The sequence below is a fragment of the Theropithecus gelada genome, chromosome 11 (genome assembly GCF_003255815.1).
Source record: "Theropithecus gelada isolate Dixy chromosome 11, Tgel_1.0, whole genome shotgun sequence".
Classification (NCBI taxonomy): domain Eukaryota; kingdom Metazoa; phylum Chordata; class Mammalia; order Primates; family Cercopithecidae; genus Theropithecus; species Theropithecus gelada.
In genome coordinates, this window is record NC_037679.1 from 27199144 (window position 1) to 27226703 (window position 27560).

The 27560-nt window shown below is 36.7% G+C and overlaps 1 protein-coding gene across 1 annotated transcript; it reads right to left on the reverse strand.

Moving 5' to 3' along the window:
* IL26 (interleukin 26) lies at window positions 1-27560 on the reverse strand. The gene is made up of 5 exons (XM_025403468.1): window positions 27355-27560; window positions 27213-27269; window positions 26923-27057; window positions 670-735; window positions 1-583 (listed from the first exon to the last, which is right to left on the reverse strand). The coding sequence occupies exons 1-5, from the start codon at window positions 27523-27525 to the stop codon at window positions 497-499; spliced, it is 516 nt and encodes a 171-aa protein (XP_025259253.1). The 5' UTR covers window positions 27526-27560; the 3' UTR covers window positions 1-496.

Genomic DNA, 27560 nt, shown 5'->3' on the forward strand with positions numbered 1-27560 from the left:
GAAACACAATTTATTTAATTAAAATCAAAATTTGTTAAGCACTAAGTTCACACTGGGCATAATTAATAATTTTCAAACCCTTAAATAGACATTCATATACATAACATCTATTTAAATCTCAATAACATTATATTGCATTCCAGAAATCTGTCACTCCCCTTCACCTCCCACATCACCCACCCCCCGACACACATAAATATTACATGAGTTAATTCAGGGTATATACTTTAAATTAAGTTGACACAATGTACTTGTGAATAACAAAACATGTTCAGAATGGAAACATTATTTGAAAACACAGAAAATGTGCAAATTAGTGACAACTTATCTCCAAAACTTTATTACACTAAATCCTTCTTGTCTATTCTGAACCACCTAACATGCTGTCAGTAATATGTTAAAAAGTTTTTAAAAGAAACAGACTGTTATAAACATATTTCTAGCAGTTCTCATTGTATTTCAAAATAACTATAAAATCAATGCACTTGGCTGTGGTTTACTGACTGCTTTCCAAGAATTTTTTAATCCAGGAAAGAAGAATATCCAGTTCACTGATGGCTTTGTAGATTCCTTTGTTTCCAATCTGCAGATAAAGTACAGATACAAGAGAAGAAATTTTTCATATTTTGAAAAACAAAGTGTTTTAATATAAGGATTTAGAATTCTTACCCTATAAAATATTCTTTTCATCCTGGTAATGGATTTCATTTCTCTAGCTGATGAAGCACAGGAAATCTAAGAAATCAACAGTAAGTACAGATAATATTGTTGAAGAGGCATTAATGATACTGTTTCATTCATTCAAAAAATATTCATAGAGCAGGTATTATGTGCTGAGCAATAGATATGCACTGGCAAAATAAATAATGCATGATCTTTTCCCTCACAGAGCTTAAAGTTTCATAGGAAAGCAGATGATAAATAAAACAAAAAATAAAAATTTACAAATTACAATTAAAGCTATGTTAGCAACTCTCAAAGCTCTATGATAGGGATTTATAGGAACCACCTACCTTCGATTGGGTGGTCAAGGAGGGCTCCTTGGAAAAATAACATTTGTATTAGCCCATTTTCACACTGCTGTAAGTAACTACCTGAGACTGGGTAGTTTATAAAGAAAAGAAGTTTAATTGACTCACAGTTCTGCATGGCTAGGGAGGCCTCAGGAAACTTACAATCACGGCAGAAGGTGAAGGGAAACCAAAGTACATCTTACATGGCGGCAGGAGAGCAGCAAAGGGGGAAGTGCCACACTTTTAAACCATCAGATCTCGTGAGAATTCATTTACTGTCATGAGAACAGCACAAGGGAAACTTGCCCCATGATCCAATCGCCTCCCATCAGGTCCCTCCCTCCACATGTGAGGATCACAATTTGAGATGAGATTTGGGTGGGGACACAGAGCCAAACCATACCAACGTTTAAGTTGAGATATCAGAAATGGGAAGGCACAGGCTATATGAGAAACTGAGGAAAGGAGAGAGGAAGTTGGGGAGGAGACACAAGAGAGTAACTCAGGCAGAGGAAAATATACTCCTCTGAGGCAAGAGAGCTCAGTGCCTTCCAGAAACTGAAAGAAAGCAAGCAAGCATGGCTGGAGCAATTAAGCAAGAGAAATGTGGGAAGCATGAAAGACGTGAGAATGACAAGAAAAAAAATGTACCTTTTAAAAAATCACTCTGCCTGTCATGTACAAAGCACAGAACAATGTTCAGTGTAGACTACAAGGGGAAGGCACCCAGGACATTAATATTAGTTTCTAAATTAGGAGAAGCAGCAGGCTAGTATCTTGAGCAGCTGGCTTGTAGCCTGGCTGGCCAGGGGAAACTACCAGTCCGCTTTGTACAAGTGAATTCTCAAACCGTCTGAGCACAGGAATCACCTGGGCGTCAAACAGAAGAAAGTTAATATCCTACTCTATTCTCTCACAAATTTCTATAGGACTATTAAAAGAAAAGAAAGGAAACGTGAAAATGCCTAATTTATCTACTTAGTTTTTACTCGTAAAACTTTTAGTACTGGAATAGACCAACGAGATTGAATAGGCCGATTGTTTGCACTTTGCAGGAAGGGAGGTCAAGGCCCAGGTAGTTAAGTCACTCACCTAACATCCTACAGGAAGTCCTATGCTAGTGACAAAATAGTGTCACTATCTAACAGTTAAAGATAAGAGTTAAAACTCATGAAATGGAAGTGGCTAAATGATAACATTTAGTCTCTAAATGTCCTCCTGACAAAAGAATGTCATATCAATAAAGACAACACTTTGTTCAAATGCTTGAAATGAAAATGGCTAAATGATAACATCTGTTAAAATGAATAAAACATTGAATATTCATAAAATGAATAAGACCTGGTCAACGAACAGGTCTCTTCAGAGGTGTTAATGTTGGCAATGGTTTTATGGCTCTGCCCAAATGGGGATGCTACCTTCAGGTCAGACCCTGGTAGGAGGGAAGAGACTCTTCCTGTGAACGAGGCTTTCATGATTAGGAACAGCAGAATGCTGTGATCGAGGGGCTGCAGACACAGACACAGACTGCTCAGCTTAAGGCACAGTTTGCAGGATTCACGAACACAGGGTTAGACCTCACTGTGATAGGAGCCCTGACTTCAGAATGCTCTCTAGGTGTATTTCATGTTACATTTGCACTGAACTGTACAACATGGGGTTCTTTCTCTGGGGTGAGTGGAATGTTCTAATCTGTCATTAGGGTGTCTGTGAATGCTCAGTAAAACTTCATCCTAATATTTAACGCATAGATTCCTTTTTAAAAGTAGTTCCTCGTGTTTCTAAAATCCTCATGTTTCTAAAATCATGTGTTAGGATTTAAAGATTTAACACTGAAGGTGAGAGACCAAAGAACCAACCACATTCTGGACACTACAGAAGTTAAATAAAACTAAGGCATTCCTGTCAACTGTGTGTTCTGCCCAGGGAACTTGGATGTGCAACACATCCCACAGCAGATGGGAACTGCCAGAGAAATTTTGTCCCTCACTCACACCAAAGGCACATGCTACTCTAGGAAGAGTAATGAGAGTCAAAAAGGAGGAAAACACGTTCAACTAAAAAAGAAAAAAACTAACAGTGCCAGGGTTGCCACTATAACTACACTCTGGTTGAAGGGATACTTCCTGGTGCCTTGAGCACTGTTTACTATGAGTGACCCCTAGTAACGATCTGACCTACGGAGTTCCCATTTTCTTTATACTGTTGTAAATGTGTCCACAGGTCCAGTAGGATAGCAGATTTTACTGCAGTAATTCAGATTGCTTTGCTTGGAAAGAGGAATTTATTAAAAGAATGATTTCCTTTTCTTTATATTTTTGAGTCTAGTTGCAGTGACTGAAATTAGAATGTGTGATAAAAGGGTTAGCAGTTTTATCATAAGAATGGCTGAACTATTTGACAAACTCAACAGAAGCTGACATGATCTAGACCAGAGGCAATTTATTGGTAGGGCTAGAATAACTAGAAATCAGCTCAAAGAAAAATGTGAGATAATCATGTCATAGGAAATATTCATTCTTTATTATTAAGTCAACATATTTATCACATACTTACTATAGGCTAAGCATACAGCAATGCCTCTGCCATATAGCACTGATTTACAGTTGACAATGAATGCTTTACCGTTGAACAATGCAGGGTAACGTTAGGTGCACTGACCTCCCCCCCCCCCGTGAAGTTAAAAACCTGCATATAACATTAGACTCCCCTCAAATTAAACTACTAATAGCCTACAGTTGACCGGAAGCCTTATTGATAACATTAATCAATTAACACATATTGTGAGAAAGATCATAGATAGATAGATAGATACTGTATTTTTATCATGAAATAAGCTGGAGAAAAGACAATGTAACTAAGAAAATCACAAGGAAGAGGAAATATATTTACTATTCACTAAGTGGAAGTGGACCATCGTAAATGTCTTCATCCTTGCCATCTTCATGTTGAGCAAACTAAGGAGGAGGAGGAAGGGGAGGGGTTGGTCTTTCTATGGCAGGGATGGCAGAAGTAAAAGAGGTGGAGGAAGTGGAAGGGGGGGCAGGAGAGGCAGGCACACTTGGTGTAACTTTAAAGAAATACATAGTAATTTCTGTCTGACTTTTTTCATTTCTCTAAAAATCTTTCTATACAGTACTAACCCTTCTTCCACCATTTGCTTTAGTTTCAGTCCTTGTGTCATAGAAAGTTCATGCCATAAAAGAGGTTAAAACCACTCTCAAATAATTGGAACCATTCTGCCGATTGTCTATGCCAGTTTGTTTTCTGTCATTGTTTCTTCTATGTCTTCTTCCTCATCATCTGGCACTGGTTCAGAAACACTCATCTCCATCAAGTCATCTTCTGCTAATTCCTATGGTGCAGTGTCTACTAGCTCTTGAATTTCTCCAAGATCCTTCCTTATCTTGATATCTTCAACCCGCCCCCACCCCACCATCTTTTTGCCATATCCACAATCTATTTTGTGATTTCTTTGATTAGCTCTGTTGTAAATTCTATGAAGTTATGTACAACAGCTGAACACACTTTTCTCCAGCAGGAATTAATTGTTTCAGGCTTGATGAATTTCATGGTTTTTTCTATACCAGTGATAGCATCTTCAGTAGTGTAATCTAAACTTTGATGATGTTCCCTCCATTGGTGTTCTCTTCCATAATGTTGACAATCCTTTTTGTAGAATACCACATGTAATGAGCCTAAAAGGTCCTTATGACCCCTTGATCTAGAGGCTGAATTACAGACGTTGTATATGGGGGCAAGTAGATTACTTCAGTGCCTTCTGTGTTGAATTCATGGGGTTCTGGGTGGTCAGGAGCATTGCCCAATATAAAAAAAAACTTTAAAAGGCAGTTGCTTACTGGCAAGGTACTTCCTGACCTCAGGGACAAAGCACCAATGGAACCAATCCATAAAAAAATGTTCTCATTGTCTGGGCCTTTGTGCTGTACAATGGAAAGACTGGCAGCTGGTGTTTATCTCTTCCCTTCAAGGCTCAGAGGTTAGCAGCTTTATAAATAAGGGCAGTCCTGATCATAAACCTGACTGCATTTGCACAAAACAGTAAAGTTAGCCTATTCCTTCCTGCCTCAAAATCCTGGTGCTCACTTCTTTACTGATAAATGACTGTAGCATTGTTTTCCAGAATAGGACACTTGCATCTAACATTAAAAACCTGTTCAGGCAGATATCCTTCCTTCCCAGTGATTGTTTTAATGGCATCTGGGAACTTGTCTGCTGCCTCTTGGTTGGTAGAAACTGCTTTTCTTGTTATCTTAACAGTTTTTTAAGCCAAATGTCTTTCTAAATTTTCAAACCATCCTTTGCGGGCATTAAATTCTACAGCTGTAGATCCTTCATCTTTCTGTTGCTTTAAATTGTCATATAATGACTTCACTTTTTCTTGAATCGTGTCAGAGTCTATAGTCACGCCTTTCTTTTAGCAGTCCTACACCCACGTGAAAGCCGCATTTTCAATAGGAGAATTTTTAAAAGGTGTTTCTGGAAAAGTGCAAGGTTTTCACACCTGCTGGTGTAGCTGTAGTGGCGGATTCAGAAATTTCCTTTTCTTTCTTCACAATAGTCCTTATCCTGGATTTGTCAGGCAACCTCAGCTGCAGACCTCACTCTGTGGTACATATCAAGCAATTCAACTTTTTCTTGTAATATCATGACTTTTCTCTACTTCTTGGGAGCACTTCCAGCATCACCAGTGGTACTTTGTGTGGAATCCTTGGAATTATTCAAGATTTATGATATTGCACAAAACACAGTGAAAAATACACAAGAGACCACTTTTTACTGCAATGGGCAATTTATTGTAGCGACAAACTGCTCAAATGAAGATAATTAACATCACACAACATTTTAAGTGGATATTCACAACACTTGAGCTCACTACAATAGCAACAGGAGGTGGCTACAGAATTATAGTAGTACAGGGTTACCACAAGTAATTTTGTGCAGCTAACTATCTTCATGTGAGCAGTTTGTCTCTACAGTGCAAATTTACATGTAATTTGCACACATTGGTTAGTAGAAGCAGTTTCTACCAACCAAAAGGCAGCAGACAAGTTCCCAGTTGCCAGATGCTTTAATATTGTATCTTTACCTTTGTTTACAAACCAAATGCCTCCATGTATGATCTGTAAGTGTTTGTGTGTATAGCTTTTGATACATTTTAACTATAATAGATTTGTGGATACTTCATGGTAGCAAATGATAAAATAGACTAGTAACTACATATATTTTATGCATTCATGACATATGTTTTTCTTAATTTTTTCCATATTCTAGGCTAGACGGTTCATCTGCAAGTTTGTCAAATTGTTATAAATCTCCAAAGAACTGTCTAATGTATTTATTGAAAAAAATAACCACATGTAAGTTGACCTATGCAGTTCAAACCTATGTATTGGAAAAAAACAAAAAAACAACAAAAAAAACACATATAAGTTGACCTATGCAGTTCAAACCTATATTTAATGTATAAAATTACCCTGCATGAAAATCGCCCCAGGGTACACTTGATGCCTCACAATCTACCAAGAGACAGGGTGATGCACAATGACAATTCTATGCAACAAATAGATGTGATTAAAACAAAAACATGACTTCTCCAGGAGACAGAGGAGAGGCAACCCCTGAAGTCTTCTAGAAGAAAAAAAGTGACTTATGTCTTGAAAGATAAGTGGAAAAAGCAGGAAGAAGAGATGAGTAGGCAGGGAAGCAAGGTGTTCAAAGGCTGGAGAGTGCAGAGACAATTTAAACACCCTTCAGGTCTCAGCTGAAAACCCCACACGAAATCCAAGTTATGGCCCCCAACCTCCACCTCTGCTGCAGCACATCCTCCTATGTGCTCTCTTTGCAGGACCAAGCACAACTTGAGACTAGCCAAGATGGGCAGAAAGCATTTTCTTTCTTTTTTCTTTCTTTCTTTCTTTCTTTTTTCTTGAGACGTAGTTTCGCTCTTGTTGCCCATGCTAGAAGTGCTATGGCACAATCTCGGCTCACTGCAACCTTGGATTCAAGCAATACTCCTGCCTCAGCCTCCCAAGTAGCTGGGATTACAGGCACCTACCACCACGCCTGGCTAATTTTGTATTTTAGTAAAGATGGAGTTTCACCATGTTGGCCAGGCTGGTCTTGAACTCCTGACATCAAGTGATCCACCCGCTTCTGCCTCCCAAAGTGCTGGGATTACAGGTGTGAGCCACCACACTCAGCCAGCATTTTCAATGAGCTCTATGAGGACAGAAATATTGTCTGTCAATTTCTGTTGAGTCCCCTGTATCTGGAATAATGCTCAGCAAATACTAAATAATAAACCTTTGCTGAATAAATCAATCAACAAATAAAATGCAAGCATCAACTTACTGCCTCAGGGTCCACAAGCCCACTTGTTTCTTAAAAATTTGAAGCGTGGCCTAGACATTAGTGAGCCTTATAACTTTGTCTAAAACAATCAGATAAACAAGCAATACAATCCTTAGTTTGTTTTTCCAATTTCCTTATATGTTCAAAAAAATCATACAAATTTGTATTGCACATGATGGCTAAAGCAAAAATGGAAAACCTCCACCGATTGTTGGGGTAATCAGACCCAACTCCAGGTCGTGGGGGCAACGAAGTCCGGCAGAGTCAAAGGAATGAGAAAAGATAGTTTCAGAGAGAAAGTAGGTCCAGGTGACCAACAAGAGTATGGAGGCTGTGAAGGCCCTGAGCTCTGGAATCCCAGACTATTTATTGGTGATCAAACAAAGAAACAGGTGGTGAGAATGTGGGGTTGAAAGGGAGCGTTGCATTAAACATATTATTTACAGCTGTGACAGTTTAGCATATGCTCTGCTACTTGAGATAATGGAGAGCAGGTTCTTTCAACTCAAGATACAATCGATCCTGGGAGAGCAAGGAGCAAGGAGCCAGCAAGTCTAGACACATTCCAGTGGCCACGAGGGGTTTTAATGCCCTGAGCCCTGGATTCTAGCCAAGCCACAACGGGTTTTATACCATGGGCTTAGATTATGGTGCCACAGGGTAGCCTTCCACTCTTTTGCACAGAGCTTGGTGTTCCAAAGGCCATGAGGGGTTTTAGACTGTGGACCCCGGACAAGTTCCAAGACTCTTTCACATTATGTCAGACATGCAAGCCCCTGCCTCAGCTTCTCCCAACACTCAGCTTTTCCCCCAACACCAATAATTTGAGGAAAGGAGATGGTGGGTTATGAGTGGACAGCCACATGTGTCACAGTTCCTCAGAGAATTAACTGCCCAGTCTGCATTCTCATAGACAATGGCCTCAAATCCTCTCTCGACAAAAAGGATTTTATTATATTATGCTCTATCATATTATAAATATACAGTCAGAGGGTAAGTGAAAAACCATACGTAAGACCTTCATTTTTATAGACCTCACTATACAACTTCAGACTGGATCATAACCACCCTTCTTGTTGCTTTTTGTTTGTTTTTTAGTTGACCTTAATGGCTAAGATGGTTTCTACTCTGACCACAGCCTTGGTTTCTTGAAAGTTTTTCTTCTCCAAAATACAAATGATAGATAAGAGTGATAGATAAGAGATTAGACTAAAGACTAAACTTAATTTTATTGTTTTACTGCAGACTCTCAAGCAAATCTTATTTGCTGACTTTTTGCACAGTTGTTCACATGGGGTCCTACAAATATTATCTGAAGTGCTTTTAAAGCCATGCTTGAGAAAATTATGCCGGTGTAGTGTTTTAAAAATAGACTAAATAAACAAACATCAGTTTGGAAAAAAAAAAAAAAAAAAAGGCACAAGCACTAGGACACCAACACAAAACTACTGACACCAGAAAGGTTTATAGGAAACTTTGAAAGAAAATAACAAAATTAGCATAATTTGAAGAAAGCATGATTATATTTACAAGCAAGTTTTCATGAAAGGAGAAAAGAGTGACTGAACTATTAGCCAAGCGTCTCTCTGTGAAACCAAATGCATAATCAGACATTTAATTTTAATAAAAAGACAAACATCCAACAACTCAGTAGATATTGAACAGAAAAGTTTACAAAACATCATTATCCAATTTCTATATTCTCTGTAACTACAAAGATCATCTGATGTAGATAAGCTAGCTTACCTAGAATAATCTTAAACCCGTGTAAGACATTTCTTCATGTTGCAACCATAGAAAATAATTAGAAAGAGTTTTTTAATACTTTAAATACAAATAGATACCATAGTAGAAAAACATTAGTGCAGGCTTTTACATTTTTCAGTGTTATTATCATTCATCAGAATTAGTTCACACAATTTAGCATGTGCATTAAATTCCTAACTCAGCAATAGAGCTGCACCCCATAGTTTTTTATTGAGACATAATAGATATAAATATTTTCAGGGTACATGTGACATTCTGATGCATTCATATAATGCATTATGATTAAATCAGGGTAACTTCCTCCCACTGTATTTTTGAGCCCATTAATCAACCTTTCTTCATCTTGCCACACCCCTACCTCTCCCAGGCTCTGCTTACACTCAATCCATTCACTCTCTTCATGAGATCCACTTTATTAGCTCCCACAAATGGGTGAGAACAGGAAATAGTTGTCTTTCTATGCCTGGCTTACTTCACTTAACATAAATACCTCTGTTCCATCCATGTTGCTGCAAATGACGGAATCTCATTTCTTTCATTATACCACATTTTCTTTATCCATTCATCCACTGATGAGCACTTAGATTGATTCCATATGTTGGCTACTGTGGAGAGTGCTGAATAAACACTTGAGTGCAGGTTATCTCTTCAAGAAATTGCTTTCCTCTCTTCAGGATATATATCCAGTAGTGGGATTGCTGGATCACATGGTAGTTATACCTTCAGTTTTTTGAGGAGCTTCCATTTTGTTTTCCGTAGTGGCTGTACTAGTTTACATTCCCACCAACAGTGTGCCAGGGTTCCCCTTTCTCTACCTTCTTCCCAGCATCACTACTGCCTTTTAAGTTAAAGGCATTCTAACTGGGGTGAGATGGTATCTCATTGTGGTTTTGATTTGCATTTCTCTGATTAGTGATATTGAGTATTTTGATATGCCTGTTGGCCATTTGTATGTCTATTCAGATCTTTTTCCCATTTTTAAATCAGATTATTTCCCTTTTGCTATTGAGTTCTCTGAGTTCCTCATATATTCTGATTAGCCCCTTGTCAGATGGATAGTTGCAAATATTTTTTCCCATTCTGTAGGTTGCCTTCTCACTTTGTCAATTGTTTCCTTTGCTGTGCAGAAGATTTTTAGCTTCACATAATCCCATTTGTCTATTTTTTTCTTTGGTTGTCTGTGCTTTTGAGGACTTAACTCAAAAAAAATCTCTGCCCGGACCAACATGAAGTGTTTCCCCAAGTTTTCTTCCAATAGTTTCATAGTGTTAGGTCTTATATTGGGTTCCAATCCATTTTGATTTGATTTTTCTATATTGTGAGAGACAGGAGTCTAGTTTGATTTTTCTGCATATGGTTATCCAGTTTTCCCAGCATCATTTATTGAAGAGACTGTTCTTTCCCCCAATGTATATTCTTGGCATCTTTGTCAAAATATGAGTTGGCTATAAATGTATGGATTTATTTCTGGGTTCACTATTCTTTTCTATTGGTCTGTTTTTTGTTTTTAATGTCAGTACCATGCTCTTCTGCTTACTATAGCTTTACAGTATGTTTTGAAGTCAGGTAGTGTGATGCTTCCAGCTTTGTTCTTTTTGCTCAGTATTTCTTTGGCTTTGGGGGGGGAGTCTTTTGTGGTTTTGTGGTTCCGTGTAAATTTTAACATGTTTTTCTATTTCTGTGAAGAATGCTAGGAGTATCTTGATAGAAATTGCATTTAATCTGTAGATAGTTTTGGGTAGTATTGATATTTTAACAGTATTTTTCTTTCAATGAAGGAGCATGGAATATCCATGTTTTGTGTGTGTCTCCTCTTCAACTTCATTGTTTTATACACAATTTCATCAGTGTTTTATAGTTTTTCTTATAGAGATCCTTCACTTCCTTGGTTAAATTTATTCCTAGGTATCTTATATTTTTGTAGCTAATGTAAATGGGATTGCTTTTTTATTTTTTTATATTGTTCACTGTTTGCATGCATAAATGCTATTGATTTTTGTAACTTGATTTTGTATCCTGCAACTTTACTGAATTTTTTTTATCAGTTCTAACAGTTTTGGTGGAGTCTTTAGGATATTTTGAATATAAGATCACGTCATCTATGAAAAAGGATAATTTAACTTCTTCCTTTTCAAATTGAATGCCTTTTATTTCCTTCTCCTGACTATTTGTTGTGGATAGGACTTCCAGTGTTATGTTGAATAAAAGTGGTGAAAGTGGTCAAACTTGCCCTGTTCCAGATTATAGAGGAAAGGCTTTCAATTTTTCTCCATTCAGTATGATGTTAGCTCATCACATATGGCCTTTATTGTTTTGAGGTATGTGCCTTCTATATCTAGTCTGTTAAGGGTTTTTATCATAAAGGGATGTAAATGTAATTGAATGCTTTTTCAATATCTATTGAAATGATCATATGGTTTTGTTCTTGGTTCTGTCCATGTATCACATTTATTGATTTGCACATGTTGAGCCATCCTTGCATCCCTGGGATGCATCCCACCTGACCTGGTTAATGATCTTTTAAATGTGTTGTTGAATTTGGTTTCCTAATATTTTTGTGAGGATTTTTGTGTTTGTTTTCATTAGAAACATTGGCCTGTAGTTTTCTCTTTTTTGTTGTGTCCTTATCTGATTTTTATCAAGGTACAACTGGCCTCACAGAATGAGTTTGGAAATATGCTCTTCTCTTAAATATTTTAAGGGTTTGAGTAGAATTGGAATTAAATGTTTGGTAGAACTCAACACTGAATCCATTCGACCCTGGGCTTTTCTTTAATAGAAGACTTTTGTTACAGCTTCCATCTTGTTACTCATTATTGGTTTGTTCAGGTTTTCTTTCTTCATGGTTTAATCTTGACAGGTTGCATGTGTCTGGTAATTTATCCATTTCTTCTAGGTTTTCCAATTTGTTAACATATAATTGCTCTAATATTCCGTAATAGTTATTTGTATTTCTGTGGCATCAGTTGTCATGTCTCTTTTTTCATCTCTGATATTTTGTTTTGTGTTTTCTCTTCTTTTCTTAGCTAAGTGTCTGCTGTTTATCTTTTCAAAAAACCAACTTTTTATTTTATTGCACTTTCCTATTGTTTTTGTAGGCTCAATTTCATTTGTTTCAGCTCTGACATTTATTAGTTATTTCCTTCTACTAAATTTGGTTTGTTCTTACTTTCCCAGTTCCTTGAGATACATTATTAGGTTGTTTATTCGAAGTCTTTCTACTTTTTTGAGGTAGGCATTTACTGCTATAAACTTCCCTCTTAGGACTGCTTTTGCTATATCCCATAGATTTTGGTATATTGTGTTTCCACTTTTATTTATTTTAAGACATTTTTAAATTTCCATCTTAATTTATTTACTAACCCATTGATTGTTCAGGAGCATATTGTTTAATTTCCATGTGTTTTTGTAGTTTCCAAGATTCCTCCTGTTGTTTATTTCTAGTTTTATTCCACTGTGGTCAGAAAATATGCTTGATATAATTATGACTTTTTGAATGTGCTGACACTTGTTTGACAGCCTAAAATATGGTCTTTCTAGATAATGTTCCATGTGCTGATGAAAAGCATGTGTATTCTGTAGCAGTTGGGTGAATTATTCTGTGAATGTCACATAGGCCCATTTGGTCTAATGTGTAGTTTAACTTCAATGTTTCTTAATTCATTTTCTGCCTAAATGATCTGTCCATTACTAAGCGTGGAGTGTTGAAGTCCTCTGCTATTATTGTATTGCAGTCTAGCTCTCCTTTTAGATCTATTAATGCTTGCTTTATATACTGGGGTGCTCTTAGGTTGCATGCATAGATATTTATAATTGTTATATCCTCTAGCTGAATTGACCTCTTTATCACTCTATAGTGACTTTCTTTGCCTCTTTTTAGAGACTTTGGCTTGTAGTCTATCTGCTAAAAGGATAGCTAGTCCTGCTCTTTTTTGGTTTCTATTTGCTTGGAATATCTTTTATGCGCTTCTTAATTTTCAGTCTATGTGAGCCTTTATAGGTGAAGCAAGTTTCCTGTAGGCGGTATATTGTTTGGTCTTGTTTCTTTATCCATTCAGCCACTCTGTCATTTAATTAGAAAATTTAGTCCACTTACATTCAATGTTATCATTGATAGGTAAAAACTTACTACTGACATTTTGTTACTTGTTTTCTGGTTGTTGTTGTTTTGTTTTGTTTTGTTTTTAACTCCTCTCTTCTGTCTTCTTCTGTGGTTATTTTCTTTGGCAGTATGTTTTATTTTGTTGCTTTTAATGTTTAGTGCATTTATTATAGTTTTTGCTTTGTGGTTACCAGGAGGCTTACAAAAACCCTCTTATAAATATAACAAGTTATTTCAAACAGATGACAACTTATCTTTGATCAAAATAAAAAGGGACTAGAAACAAACAAAGGAAAAACTTTTAAAAGCTACACTTTAACTACATCCCCAGCACACACACATTTTGGCTTTGTGTTGAGGCAGGTGTGGGTATTCTACCAAGGAACTCAAGATGTTGGGGAAGCTGACTGTCCACCTCAATCCCAGGTTTTCCAATGTAGTAATAGTGAGTTAGTAGAAAATTTTCCCTATGCTTGGTGCCCGGCAAATGGGGGGAAGGGCATGGTGGATGTAAAATTCCAATTCTGTTACTATCTGCCCAAAATGTTTTCACTTCTCTGAGGTCTCAGGAACTGTCTTATCCTCATATATTACCGTTCTGGGATATTGCTGATGATAATCACAGTGCTGTGTATTTGGTTTTGGTTTTCAGGAGGTAGAAGAAGGGACAGTGAAGCCAGCTTGCTTTTTCTCTGTCATTTTTCATGCCTCACAATTTTGACCGAGAAATTATATATCATTAACCAAGAAATGAATTTGTCAGCAAAACAATTCAATAACATAATTAGAAAACACCTTTACCAAAATTAAAACCAATTACTCATAATTTATCTTTTTTTTTTTTTTTTGAGACAGAATCTCTCTCTGTTGCTGAGGCTGGAGAGCAGTGGTGCAATCTTGACGCACTGCAATCTCAGCCTCCTGGGTTCAAGCAATTCTTATGCCTCAGTCTCCTGAGTAGCTGGGATTATAGGCATATACCACCACATCTAGGTAATTTTTTTATTTTTATTTTTATTTTTAGTAGAGACAGGGTTTCACTATGTTGGCCAAGCTGGTCTCAAACTTCTGGCCTCAAGTGATCTGCCCACCTCGGCCTCCCAAAGCGCTGGGATTACAGGCATAAGCCACCATGCCCAGACTATTTATCTTTAAATTAAACTACTACTGACCAGGTGTGGTGGCTCATGCCTGTAATCCCAGCACTTTGCGAAGCCAAGGTGGACAGATCACAAGGTCAGAAGATCAAGACCATCCTGGCCAACATGGTGAAACTCCATCTCTACTAAAACACAAAAAATTAGCCAGGCATGGCGACCTACACCTGCAGTCCCAACTACGCAGGAGGCTGAGGCAGAATCACTTGAACCCAGGAGGTGGAGGTTGCAGTAAGCAGAGATCGCGCCACTGCTCTCCAGACCTGATAACAGAGCAAGACTCCGTCTCAGAAAATAAATAAATAAGCTACTACTCTGAATTATACAAATTATACAATATAATACTAATATTAAGCACTAAAATGTATTTGATTACTTAAGAGAACCACTCCTTTGTAAATTGTTGAGAAAATGTAATTGGACAAAAATTAATGTTCTGTGCATGAAAAGCAGTAAGGGAAGCACTAACAATTTTGCAGAACTACTACATGCTAGGTACTTAATTCTCCCAACAACCTTAAGATGAGGCTACTGTTATTGAAGACATAGGTTTCAGACTTTGCAGTTGATGAAAGAATAAGACAGGATTGGTCTCACTCTTGTTTTATCAGTTCAACTAACTGCAATTTTTACAATTTTAAATTGTAAAATTTAAAATTGAATGAATGATGAACAATTGGTAATATTTTATATGTTGATAAGCTTGTTGCAATTGATGATACAAGTTACTTATTAAACAGCCTACAAAAAATGAAAACACAATATTCTGTTTGCCAATTCTTGCCAGACTTTAAAATTAATTACATGCAACCAACATGAAGAAATGTGTCTCTCTAAATACCAATTACTGTTCAGGCTCTCAACATGTGAATTAAAGTAGATGATGAAATCTTAAAAACTAACAGAAATTATTTTCATTTCCATTTTGATCACTAGCAATTAGGTAAATTATTTTATGAATCCAACGAGGTGACTGCTAAATTCTCTTTCAAGTCTGAGAGTATTTGAGTTCTATAAGACTCTCTAAAATGTCTTCTTACATATACAATTTTCCAAATATTATGACTAGAAAAGAGTATAAACATAAAGAAGTTTACATTACACATAACTTATTTTTTAAACAATTATACCATCTGAATTACCCAAATCAAACTAATTGGAAAATATATTTTATTAGGTGCTGCAAAATGCTTAGAATGTTATCAGAAACAATAAAAGGATGTCCAAATACAGTGGTACTGGGAATTCCACTCCTTGGAGTCTATCATGATAATTTGCCATGGTGTTTTACCTTAAGAGTGGCTCAAGAAAACAGACTTGCAAGGAAGCCCAAAAGGCAGGCACCTTAGAGAAATCAGATTAAGTTTCAGTTCATGAGTTAATAATGAAACAGAGAAAATGACAACAAAATTAATAATTCATTGGTCATTATGGGAGAAAATCAGAAAACCAACCGCTTAGATTGAAAGCTAGTAAATAAAGAAAGATAATTAAGCATTTACCCTGGCTTTCTTATGTGGCAAGTTCCTCCGAACATCCAAATAGGAGTAGATTCTATTTATTGAATTATCCCAGCTTAAGAGTAAAGAAGATAAAATAGAATTTAAAATTACTATTTTGTAGTGTCTTATTAATTGACGGATCTGGACAATAATTTTTGGTGGCTGTTATCATCATAAAAATAAAGATAATATATCATGTGCCCCAATGAAAGTAGACAATGCTACCTATAAAGTGTTCTAGCTAAAACATCAAGCTAAATCTGGTCAAGTCTCTCCGTATAATTGTTAATTTATGGTAAGTAAAGAGGATAATATATTAAATGACACTATGAAAATGCAGTCAGAAAATACAGACTATGAGAAACTCTGTAAGACAAACAGCTGAATGTCCTGAACAAATAAATTTCAACAAGGAGGAAGAAGAGAAGGAAAAGAAAAAAAAGAAAGCAAAATCATAGGAAATACGGTAGAGTTTACAGAAATGTGTTGCTTCAATGAGGGGCAAAATTAGCACTAGACTAAACAGTACTTTGGTCCTGCCTAACAAAGTTTAAAAAACAAGATCTGAAAAGATAAAACTGTTTGCAAGTAATTTAGCTGTGTCTCAGAAGAAAACTCAAGAATATGTACAGGAATATAAAAATGTCTAGGATCCAACAGGGTAAAATTCATAATATTTGACATTTTATCAAAATTACCAGCCATGCGAAGATGCTGTAAAATATGACCCATAATGGAGGACAAATCAGTCAATTGAAACCAACCCAGAGTGGACACAAATGTTACAATTAATCGATTAGGATATTTTAAAAGTTGCTATAACTCTATTCCATATGTTCTAGAAGTTAAAGACTGATCATGTTAAATAGAGCAATGGAAAATACTAAAAAGACTCAATTCAAACTTCTAGAGATAAAAACTACAAAGTATGAGGTGAAAAATATTCTGAATGAGACTAACAGATAGGCACTACAAAAGAAATGATTAGTGATCTTGAAGATGTAGCAATAGAAACTATTCACAATGAAACACAGAAAAACACAGGGAAAAAACAACCCACAGAATCAGTGAGTTGTGGCACAACTACAAATGGGCTAATATATGTGTAATTAGCATTCCAAGAGGAGAACAGACAGAAGGAGATACAGAAAAAAAATTTTGAATAAATAATAGCTGAACAATTTCAAATTTGATGAAAACAATATACTCACAAACACAAGATTTCCAATCAACTCCAAGCACAAGAAACATGAAGAAAACTGCACCAATTCACATCATAATCAAATTGCTTAAAACAAGTAATAATGAGAAAAATAAAAAGCACAAATATGTTATGAGTAAAAGGATGGAAAAAGACATAGCACACTAACATTAATCAAAAGAAAACTGGAGTGATTCTATCAGCATCAAAAAAGAAGTGGGTTTCGGGACAAAGAATATTATTGGGGACAATAAGGGTAATTTTATAATGATAAATGTGTCATTTCATCAAGAGAATATAACAATCATAAACATTTGTGTACCTAATAACAGAACTTCAAAGTACAAGAAGTAAAATCTGATAGAACTTCAAGAAGAAACAGAAGTTCACAATTAATGCCGGAGATACCAATAATTGATAAAATAAGTAGAAAAAAGTTAATAAAGAGAGAGAAAAAGTAAAAAGCTGTCACAACTAAATCTAATTGAAATGTATAAAATACTCAGCCCAACAACGGCAGAGTACATATTCTTTTCAAATATACATAGAATATTTACCAAAATAGACCAAATTCTGGGTTATGAAACGTGGATCAGCAAATATAAAGGGATTCAAGTCATACAAAGTATGGTCTCTGGCCAAAATAATATAAAATTAGAAATCAAAATTAGAAAAGTATCTAGAAAAATTCCCACATATAGAAACTAAGTAACACTCTTCGAAGTAACCCATATATAAAAGAAAAAATCAAAAGGGAAATTAGCAAGTAATTTAAAGCAAATAAACATGAAAGCACAACATAGCAAGGATTGTGAAATGTAACTAAAGAAGTACTTAGAGGGAAATTTATAGGTCTGAACTCCTATAATAAAAAGTTAGAAAATCACAAATTAATAATCTCAGCTTCCACCTAAAGAAAAAAAAATTTCAAGTTAATGACCCAAATTTCTATCTTAAGAAACTAGAAAGAGCAGACTAAATATAAATTTAATAGAAGAAAATGAATAATAATGTTCAGAATAAAAATCACGGAAATAAAAAACAGAAAAGTAATAAAGAAAAATCAATGAAACTAAAAACTGGTTCTTTAAGAAATCAATAAAATTGATAAATTTTTAGCCAGACCCATGAGAAAGAAAAAATAAAGACAAAAATTACCAATATCAGGAATAAGGGAAGTGACATCATCCTATACTATGCAGATATTAAAAGCATATTAAGGAAATATCATGAAAAATTATCTGGCTATAAATTTTGCAAATTTGATGAGATGAACAAAATCATTGAAAGACAGAAACTACCCAGGTTCATTCAGGAAGAAATAGATAATCTGAATAAATAACCTTGCATCTACTAAAAAATAGAATATGTAGTTTAAAATCTTCCCACAAAGAAAACTCTAAGCAAAAATGGCTTCACTGCTAAATCTTGCCAAACATTTAAGAAAAAAAAAAAATGTCTATACTGACACTTTCCGAAAATTGAAAAGGTGAACACTTTTCCACTTTATGAGGCCAGGATTATGCTAGTATCAAAGTGACATAGATATTACAAGAAAACTGTAGACTAACATCTCACATACATAGATGCAAAATTTTTAAACAAAGTTTTAGCAAATTAAATCTAGTGATATATGAAAGAAATAATACATTATTGTCAAGTAGAGTGCATCCCAGAAAGGCAAGGTTGGTTTAACTTTGAAAATCAATGTAATTCATAGTTTCAATTATCCAAAAAACACAATCCTGTCAATAGATGTGTTAAAAAGGCAGTGACCTAAATGTGATATTTAAAATTAGGAAACTTCCGAATAAAAACAAGTAAAATTTCTTCATGACCTTTTTGTTAAACAAAGATTTCTTCAATATGGCACCAAAACATGGTCCATTAAAGAAAAAACTATTATACGGTACTTCATAAAATGTAAAATCTCTTCAAAAGACACTAAGATAATGAGAAGGTGTCACAGATATCTGATAAAATATTTACCTATTATATCTCTGATAAAGGACTTGTATCAAGAATATATTGTAAAACACACTCACATACTCAAAACTCTATAATAAGAAATGAATCAATCCAATTTTAAAAAGGAGGGCACACTATTTGAACAGGCATTTTATCAAAGAAGCTATTGTGTAGTAAATAATCAAAAGATGCTCAACATCATTAATTATTGTGGAAATGCAGATTGAAAACACAGTGCCATAACACTGCTCTTCAATTAGACTGGCTAACATTTTAAACACTGATCTTATCAAGTGAGAGCAAAAAAAAAAAAAATGGGCACTTTGAACTCTCATACGTTACTGCTAGAAACGTAGAATGATAAAAACCACTGTGGGAAACAGTTGGCAGTTTCTTACAAAGTTAAACATATACCTAATCTATAATCAGAACTTTCCACTCCTATGTATTTATCCAAGAGAAATGAAAATATTTCTCCAGAGACTTATGCATGAATATTCATAGCAGCTGGGAGAGGAGGAAGCAAATGCCCATCAATAGGTGAATAAAGAAATTGTGGCGTATCGTTACAATGGGAGGCTACTTGACAACTAAACAGAAACACATGATGGATACTTGCAAAAATACCAATGAATCTCAAAATAATTATGGGTGACTAGCTAGGTGAAAGAAGCCAGATCAAAGAAAAAAAAAAGAGTATAGCACATATAATAATACAATTTACATTAAAGTGATAGGATATGTTTATTATCTTAGTTGTGGTGTTGGTTTCACAAGTGTGTACATATGTTAAAGCCTTCAAATTTTACACTTTAAATATGCTCAGTTAATTGTACATCAATTAGAATACTGGACATAGTGGCTCACACCTGTAATCCCAGCACTTTGAGAGACCAAGGCAGATGTATCACTTGAGGTCGGGAGTTCAAGACCAACCTCGCCAACATAGTAAAACCCCATCTCTACTAAAAATACAAAAATTAACCAGGTGTGGTGGTACCCGCCTATAGTCCCAGCTACTTGGAAGGCTGAGGCACAAGAACTGTTTGAACCCGGGAGGTGGAGGTCACAGTGAGCCAAGGTGGTGCCACTGCACTCCAGCCTGGGTGACAGAGTGAGACTCTGTCTCAAAAACAAAAACAAACAAACAAACAAACAAAAAAAATATATATATATATGTGTCAATTATACCTCAATATATCTATAGATACATCAATACACTTTAAACATACACAAAATATATACAAAGAGCTACATGCTACTGTTGTAATTACACTTTTGCATGGGACTCCTCAAACTTTTAGCAGGTCTATTAACCCTCCTGCAAGCTTTCCAGTGAATGGCACCAGCACGCACACAGCCAGCCCCCAGGTAGAAATCTTGGACTCATCTTGGGCTCTCCTCTCTCCCTCAGGCTCTCCTCACTCTTGCCTATGACATTGGTGTGCCACCACTTCAGCACATTATTGCAAGTCTCATCTCACTGTTTCCTCTGTCTTGAGCGTCACCTCTACCTACATCCCTATACAATCACCAGAGTTCTTTCTAAAACATTGTGTATTTGATCATGCCATGCCTTTCAAGGGCTTTCCATTATCCTCAGGATAAAATCCAAACTCCTTAGCCAGTCTCACCAGACTCTCCTTTACCTGACCCTACTAATATCCCCTGGCTAAAATCTGACCAACCTACCTTCTCTTAATGGTCCGCAAGCCCCTTTACATCCATACTGAATTACTTACAGCTTCCTGAATATGGCATGTTGTTTTATACCACCAAACCTTTAATCAGGCTTCTTCCTATGCCATTCCCCTGGAAATTAAGCTCCTTTAATAACACTCTTTCGAGTTTCACCCCACATGCACCCCTATCCCTGCAGCAGATAGAATTAAGTACTTCTTCCTTTCGGCTTCCACAGTGACTTCTTCCGACAGAAAACTGTAAGCACTCATACATTTTGCATTTTATGATTCATTGAATTTTTTCTTTACTTCTCCCGTCCAAAAAGAGTTTGGAGAGCCTGGACCAAATCACACTTGCCTTTTTTACCCCAGCACCTAGCACAGTGGCCATCAAATATAGAATTAGGCCAAACTGCTGTAAAACAGTTTGCCAAAAGTCAATTCACTACCTGTGATGGTTAATATTGAGTGTCAACTTGATTGGATTGAATCGATGCAAAGTATTGTTTCTGGGTGTGTCTGTGAGGGTGTTGCCAAAGGAGATTAACATTTGAGTCAGTGGACTGGGAAAGGCAGACTCACTCTTAATCTGGGTGGGCACCCTCTAATCAGCTGCCAGAGCGGCCAGAATAAAAGCAGGCAGAAGGATGTGAAAAGACTAGACTGGGTTAGCCTTCCAGCCTGCATCTTTCTCCCATGCTGGATGCTTTCTGCCCTCGAACATCAGACTCCAAGTTCTTCAGCTTTGGTACTTGAACTGGCTTCCTTGCTCCTCAGCTTGCAGACGTCCAATTGTGAGACCCCACCTTGTGATCGTGAGTCAATTCTCCTTAATAAACTCCCTTTATATATATATCTACCCCATTAGTTCTGTCCTTCTAGAGAACCCTGACTAATACGCTACCCAACCAGTTTACAAAATGTACTTGTTTCTTTTAACCCATTAGTTTTAGTTATTTCCATTTTTATTTTGTCTTTATAATACCATTATAGGGTAAGTTCAGTTTTCCTCTGTCTGAATTCTCTTCTTATTCATGAGAAGAATATATTTATAAGAAGAAATCATTCGTTGACAAGTTATAAGCAGGGTCATCCTGTACCATTGCGCAAGGCATGCCTTGCACATGAATACCCTGCTTAAGAGTGCTGTATTCACTGTACTTTGCTCCTGCAAGGCTATATCCCTTTTTCTCCTTTTGCAAAGGTACTCTATAAGCTAAGAGTGGCCCTGGTCATAAATAATATATTATTAAAGAATTCTTAAATATTTATGGCAGGACTGCTAGCTGTAGGCCAAAATTTATTTCCTCTTCTCCCAAACAATAAGCTAAACTACATTTCCCATGATTCCTTGCAGTTACTTGTGGCTATGTGATGAGTTCTTGCAATGGAATGTGAGCAGAGTGAATGTGTGATTTGGGGAACAAGACCTCTAAGAAGCTGACAAGTCTTCTTACTAGTCTCATCCCTCTTCCACTGACCGAATGCAGAAGGCTTAGGAGATGACACAGGCTGCAATGTGTAACGAGTCTGGACCTTGATTCATAATGTGGAGAAATGTGTCACCATCTAAAAAACCCAGACTTTTAAGTAGGTGAGAAATAAAGTTTTAAAATATAAATCCAACAAAATTGGGGGAGTACTTCTTACAGTTAGCAGTTAGCCTCCCTCTAACACCAAAATTGGTACATATATTCAAATGTGTTCTGGACTATGGAGAATTTTGTTTGTTTGTTTGTTTTTTAAGACAGAGTCTTGCTCTGTCATCCAGGTTGGAGTGCAGTGGTACAATCTTGGCTCAGTGCAACCTCCACCTCCTGGGTTCAAGAGACTCTCCCGTCTCAGCCTCCCGAGTAGCTGGGACTGCAGGCATGCGCAACTGCGCCCGGCTAATTTTTGTATTTTTTGTTGAGATGGGGTTTTGCCATGTTGGTCAGGTTGGTCTCGAACTCCTGACCTCAGGTGATCCACCCATCTCGGCCTTCCAAAGTGCTGGGATTATAGGCGTAAGCTACCATACTCGGCCAAATTCTTATATATTCTCCCCTGTATTACAAATATATTAATGTTAAATGTAGTCATAAGAATTCTGCATGCTCAAAAACATTCCGATCTTACGATTCTTATGTCCTCAAGTCTCCCCTCTCCCTGCTACTTGATCTTTATTTCCAAAAGTAGGAATTAGGGACAAAGATAAACACAACAGTCCTTAACACGAAAGCTTCTTTCTCATGAAGACAAAACAAAGCCAGTCAACTAAAACTAAATAAATAAAAGAAAATACTAATTCAACAACTTGGTCATTGACAAATTCATCATTTGGCAATTGTTCTGGAGCAGGCACATGGACTGTTTTTTTAAGTATATTAAAGGAAAGGAGGAATGAGGTGGGAGGAAAAAGAAAGGAATGAAGGAAGGAAAAGGAAGGAAAGCACGTTGTCTCAGCCATTTGATGAATATCCATCAAGTGCAAACCCATACCCTCAGAATGTGGCAATTATTTATTTCATTACCTTTATCAAATGGTAATGAGTGACACAATGTTGCCTATGAACAGGAATAAAAAAGAATAAATGGAAAGGAGGTGGATAGGACCAGTTGCTCACCATGAGCATTTCATTTTTATATCTGAATTTTGAATTATCTAAAACCTAGAAATGTTTCAATAGTGGGCTGGTGATATGAATGTCAAAAGAGTTGTACTGTTATCCGTAGCGAGTAATCATAAAGTTCCATGTCAATGAACTGCAAGTGAAATAGACATTGATCATCTCTAGCTGACGTGTGATCCAGTGTCTAGTTCCGGGTTATACCAGAGTTCATCTTTAAGTTTTTCTTTCTGGTGATACAAAACAACACCCGCCAAGGATAACTCAAATATAATCCAGGTTATATTCCAAGGTAATGAGATTTGGTAATATAGTACATAAGTATTCCATCATCGGAATTGCAATATTTCCCCAACCCAAATACTCCTATTAACCCTACCAGGGAAGGCTACTGTAATTTTTAAAGGAATAATTTAGTACTTTGCTCTTGATATGTGAAAATTTTCACCTAATTCAGCATGTAATCAACAAATCCAACAAGAGTCATATCCTATTTGGTAAAATATCATTATCTGAAAAAAGTTATCATCACAAATTAAAATGTCCTTGCAACTTTAGCAGAGTGTGCACCTTTTAATAACTCTGGTATCCATTAAAAATTGTCAACAGAAATAAAACATGTACGCAGATAAGAGCATTTAAAAATCGCATGCACAAGCTAACAATGTATAAAGAGCTGTAGTAATCCTTACTATTACCTTTAATGTATTAAGATACAAAATACATAATTATTGGATTCTTCAAATGATTTAAAGCAATTGATATCATATGTTTTGCTTTTTTAATATTATTTCCAAGGTTTGGTGGGTAGGGGGAACTTTCAGAAGAACACAAACCAATGTTTTATCGTTGGCATAATTTCAAATATTAAGTGCACACATTAAGCAAGTAGGCTGTGTGCTAAAATTCTGTGTAAATCAGCTGTTCAGAACACAGACAGCATTTAACTCTGGAGCAGCACTACCAACGCATCTTTCACTGCTCAATCAACCCCTCAAAATCCTATTGAGCCTGTAGCATCATACGAACCTAAGCATTATCCCAGAGTACCACGTCCAGGAAACAGAATGGGCCATTTCCTCTTGTCTCCTGATCGTGGAGGAAGCCTTGGATCAGTTTTAAAACATGTCAAGGTTCTGCAGAAAGCTCTCTAAAGCTCGGAGCCTGCAGAACCGAAGGCCCCCTCTCACAGGCCCCCCTTTCAAGAAGGGACTTGACCACTTGTGACTTCACCACTACTGCTCTGAATCCCCTGAGCTTTGTTTTACTTATTTTCCCCACAACAACCTCAATAGTACGGACGGCAGGGGAAATACAGCAAGTATAATTAGTTTCAATAGGTTGACCATTTATACACTGATTACATTTAGTGTCCATTTTTATTAAGAAAATATCATAAATTAATGTTGTTTACTTCATGTTTTATAACTTCTGTCTGCTAAACCCTCTCCCAACCACTAATTCAGAACTTCATCCAGTCGATGCTCAGTTAATTTGTGTTAAACAGACAGATACCAGCTTCTGTTGCCAGAAATATAAAATTATGTTTGGCTGAAAGATGAGACTCCAGGCCAGTTACCTTTTTCCCTAAATCAGTGTCTGCAGAGTCTTTCTAATGCTCAGGCCAATCCTGCCGCTTTATGTTTCACAGAGGAGCTTGCTTTACCCCAGGGCATAAACTTCACAGCTTGTAAGACGAATTAACTGATGCTGACACTGATGGGCTTGAGGTGGGAGGAGGGAAGAAAGCAAGCGCGGAGTTACGTGTAGCCTGGCGAGATTGATGAGATGATGTGTTCGTATTTGGCCACAGGAGGGAGCCAGACCCTTTGGTAAGCAGCAACACCCAACCAGAGCGACGCCACACTGTCCCAACCCCTTTAGGAAAAATTTCCCCGGAAACAAACCAAGAAAAACCAGAGCTCGTGGACATATCTAGGTTTCCTAAGCTTTTCATCTGCAGTATTGTTCGTTTTAGGTTATAACTGTCGCTATGTGTTCTCTAGCTATGTGGGCCAACAAAACCAGCTAAGTAGTGAAAACCTGAGGTGGATTTAGGGGTTCTGGGGAACCAGACACTCTGTACTGTATCAGGCAAGGATTTGACAATGCAATTTAAATTTAAGAGACTATGTAGAGTTACATATGTACTTTCTTCATAAGGTAATCTTACAGGTTAAGCACAGAACAAAATTTCAGGCAAGGGAACTGGCCCAGAGAATTCTTCCTGTTTTGCAAAGAGGTATCAGTTTGTAATGTTTTTGTCATTGTTGTAATTTTAATAAAATATGAGAGTTTATGAAAAACCATGCAATCCAAACCTGAGTAAGGATATAACAAACACAAACTAGCCAAAGAAATAGAGAACTTAAATTTGTTGCTTTTCGTTCGTTTGCTTGTTTTTTAACCTAGCTGATCAACTCACGCTCATAAAATGCCTCATGTACTCTGGGCTGAAATTTGGGTTACTGAGCACTTTAGTTGACCACAAGAAAAAGACATCTTAACTCTTAAAAAATAAACACCCCCCTCTAATGGCCCAGTGTTTAAGTCTCAGTGACCACGATGCCCAGGACAGAGAGCTCCTTTCCAACTGGCTTCCCAAGGATTGCAATAAGGCTCCCCACCCCACGTTTGTACCATCTGCAAGCTACAACTGCAGGAGGCTGGAGAAACCATACTTGGACCCCAACTAAGGGCACAGAAAAGCTTCAATATTCCCCACAGAGGCAACTCAACTAACATTACACAGATTCTGGCTCAGAGTTTTTGTTTTGTTTTGTTTTCTGCACTGGTCTTTATTGCTGTGGAAGTTTTCATAGAAATGTGATCACGTTTACCTTCTTATTTAATTCTCCACTGCTTGCTATGACAGTGACCATACTGAGGCATCGAATAATTTAGGTACCAAAGAAGGCGTGTCTATCCCTTTTTAAGTTTTTACTGAGATTATACGTTAAAGGGGGCACAACTATTTTTTAAAGAAGATAATAAAAAGGGCATCAGAAAGTTCTCTTTATTATGGGAAAGAAGGAAGGAGAGAGAGAGAAAGAAAAGGAAGGAAAGAAGGAAACAGAGAGGGAGGGAGGGGGGAGGAAGACAAAGGGGAGGGGAAGGGAGGGAGAGAGGAAGGAAGAAAGGAAGGAAGGAGGGAAGGAAGGAAGGGAGGGAGGAAAAGAGAGACTTAGAATAGTGTTTGGCACAAAGTTGGTACCCAAGAAATATTAAATGGATGAATGAATTACTTGGGAATCACATAATGAGAGAATGATTTTAAAGTATTTATTTGAAAACCATTTCATGTTACTTTAGCTCTCTTCAGTGTGTTTTATCAGCCATTCTTTAAGAACTAATAAATAGCAGCATACTGAGTAATGTACAGTTATTTGATGCTATTTCCCTGGTGATGACCTCTCCATTTGGACTACAAGCCAACAATTACAAAGCTCGTTCTACTCACCCTTTGGTGTGTAGACAGATTCTTACATGCTGACTTCTAAATAGGTTTCTAGGATCAAATGCACAGTATTTGTTGTGTATACTTACACAGTGGCTCAGCTTCTGCCTAAGGCTATGAAAGTCCTCCACAAAGCGTATTTTCTTGCAACCTTGGAATTGCAATTGACCAAAAACATCTTCCACGAAGAAGGACAGAAGCTGTTCTTGAAATCGGCAGTTTTTCTAAAAACAAGATACGAGAAATTGCGTATGGTAAATTACGAATCTTTTTTTAATGTCCCCCTGATCATTACTTAATTACTCCCCGAAAAAAATTTAAATGCAGGGGGAAATAAACATCAAATAAGTGGAAATGTAAAAAAGACTTTCTGACTTACCATAAATTGCTTTTTTGTTTTCTTTTTTAATAGTCGTATATTTTTTATGCGGTCTTCCTACAATAAAACGAAGAGAAATAAGTTGTATCCAAGATTGCAAATGTCCTTGAGATCATCATTTTAAGCAGAGCCTAATACTTACTGGAATCGTTGCTTTGAGCCATGCTGCTTTGATATAGAGAGCATCAACAGCTTGGGACAGTGTTCCCCTTGGGTAACAAGTTTTGGTGAAGGAAGATTGCCTGTGCTTGGCAATAGCAAGAGACAGAGTGACTGACAGCAACCCACACCTCAAAATGCAATTCGCCAGCATTTCCCTTCACCCCACTCGGCGTGTGTCACTCACAG

Excerpts from the sequence above, each read along its gene's own strand:
- IL26 (XM_025403468.1), bottom strand. The coding sequence starts at position 27,525 with ATGCTGGCGAATTGCATTTTGAGGTGTGGGTTGCTGTCAGTCACTCTG. Across the intron at positions 27,270-27,354 it reads GGCTCAAAGCAACGATTCCA|GAAGACCGCATAAAAAATAT; the intron begins GTAAGTATTAGG and ends GTTTTATTGTAG. Across the intron at positions 27,058-27,212 it reads AAACAAAAAAGCAATTTATG|AAAAACTGCCGATTTCAAGA; the intron begins GTAAGTCAGAAA and ends TCTTGTTTTTAG.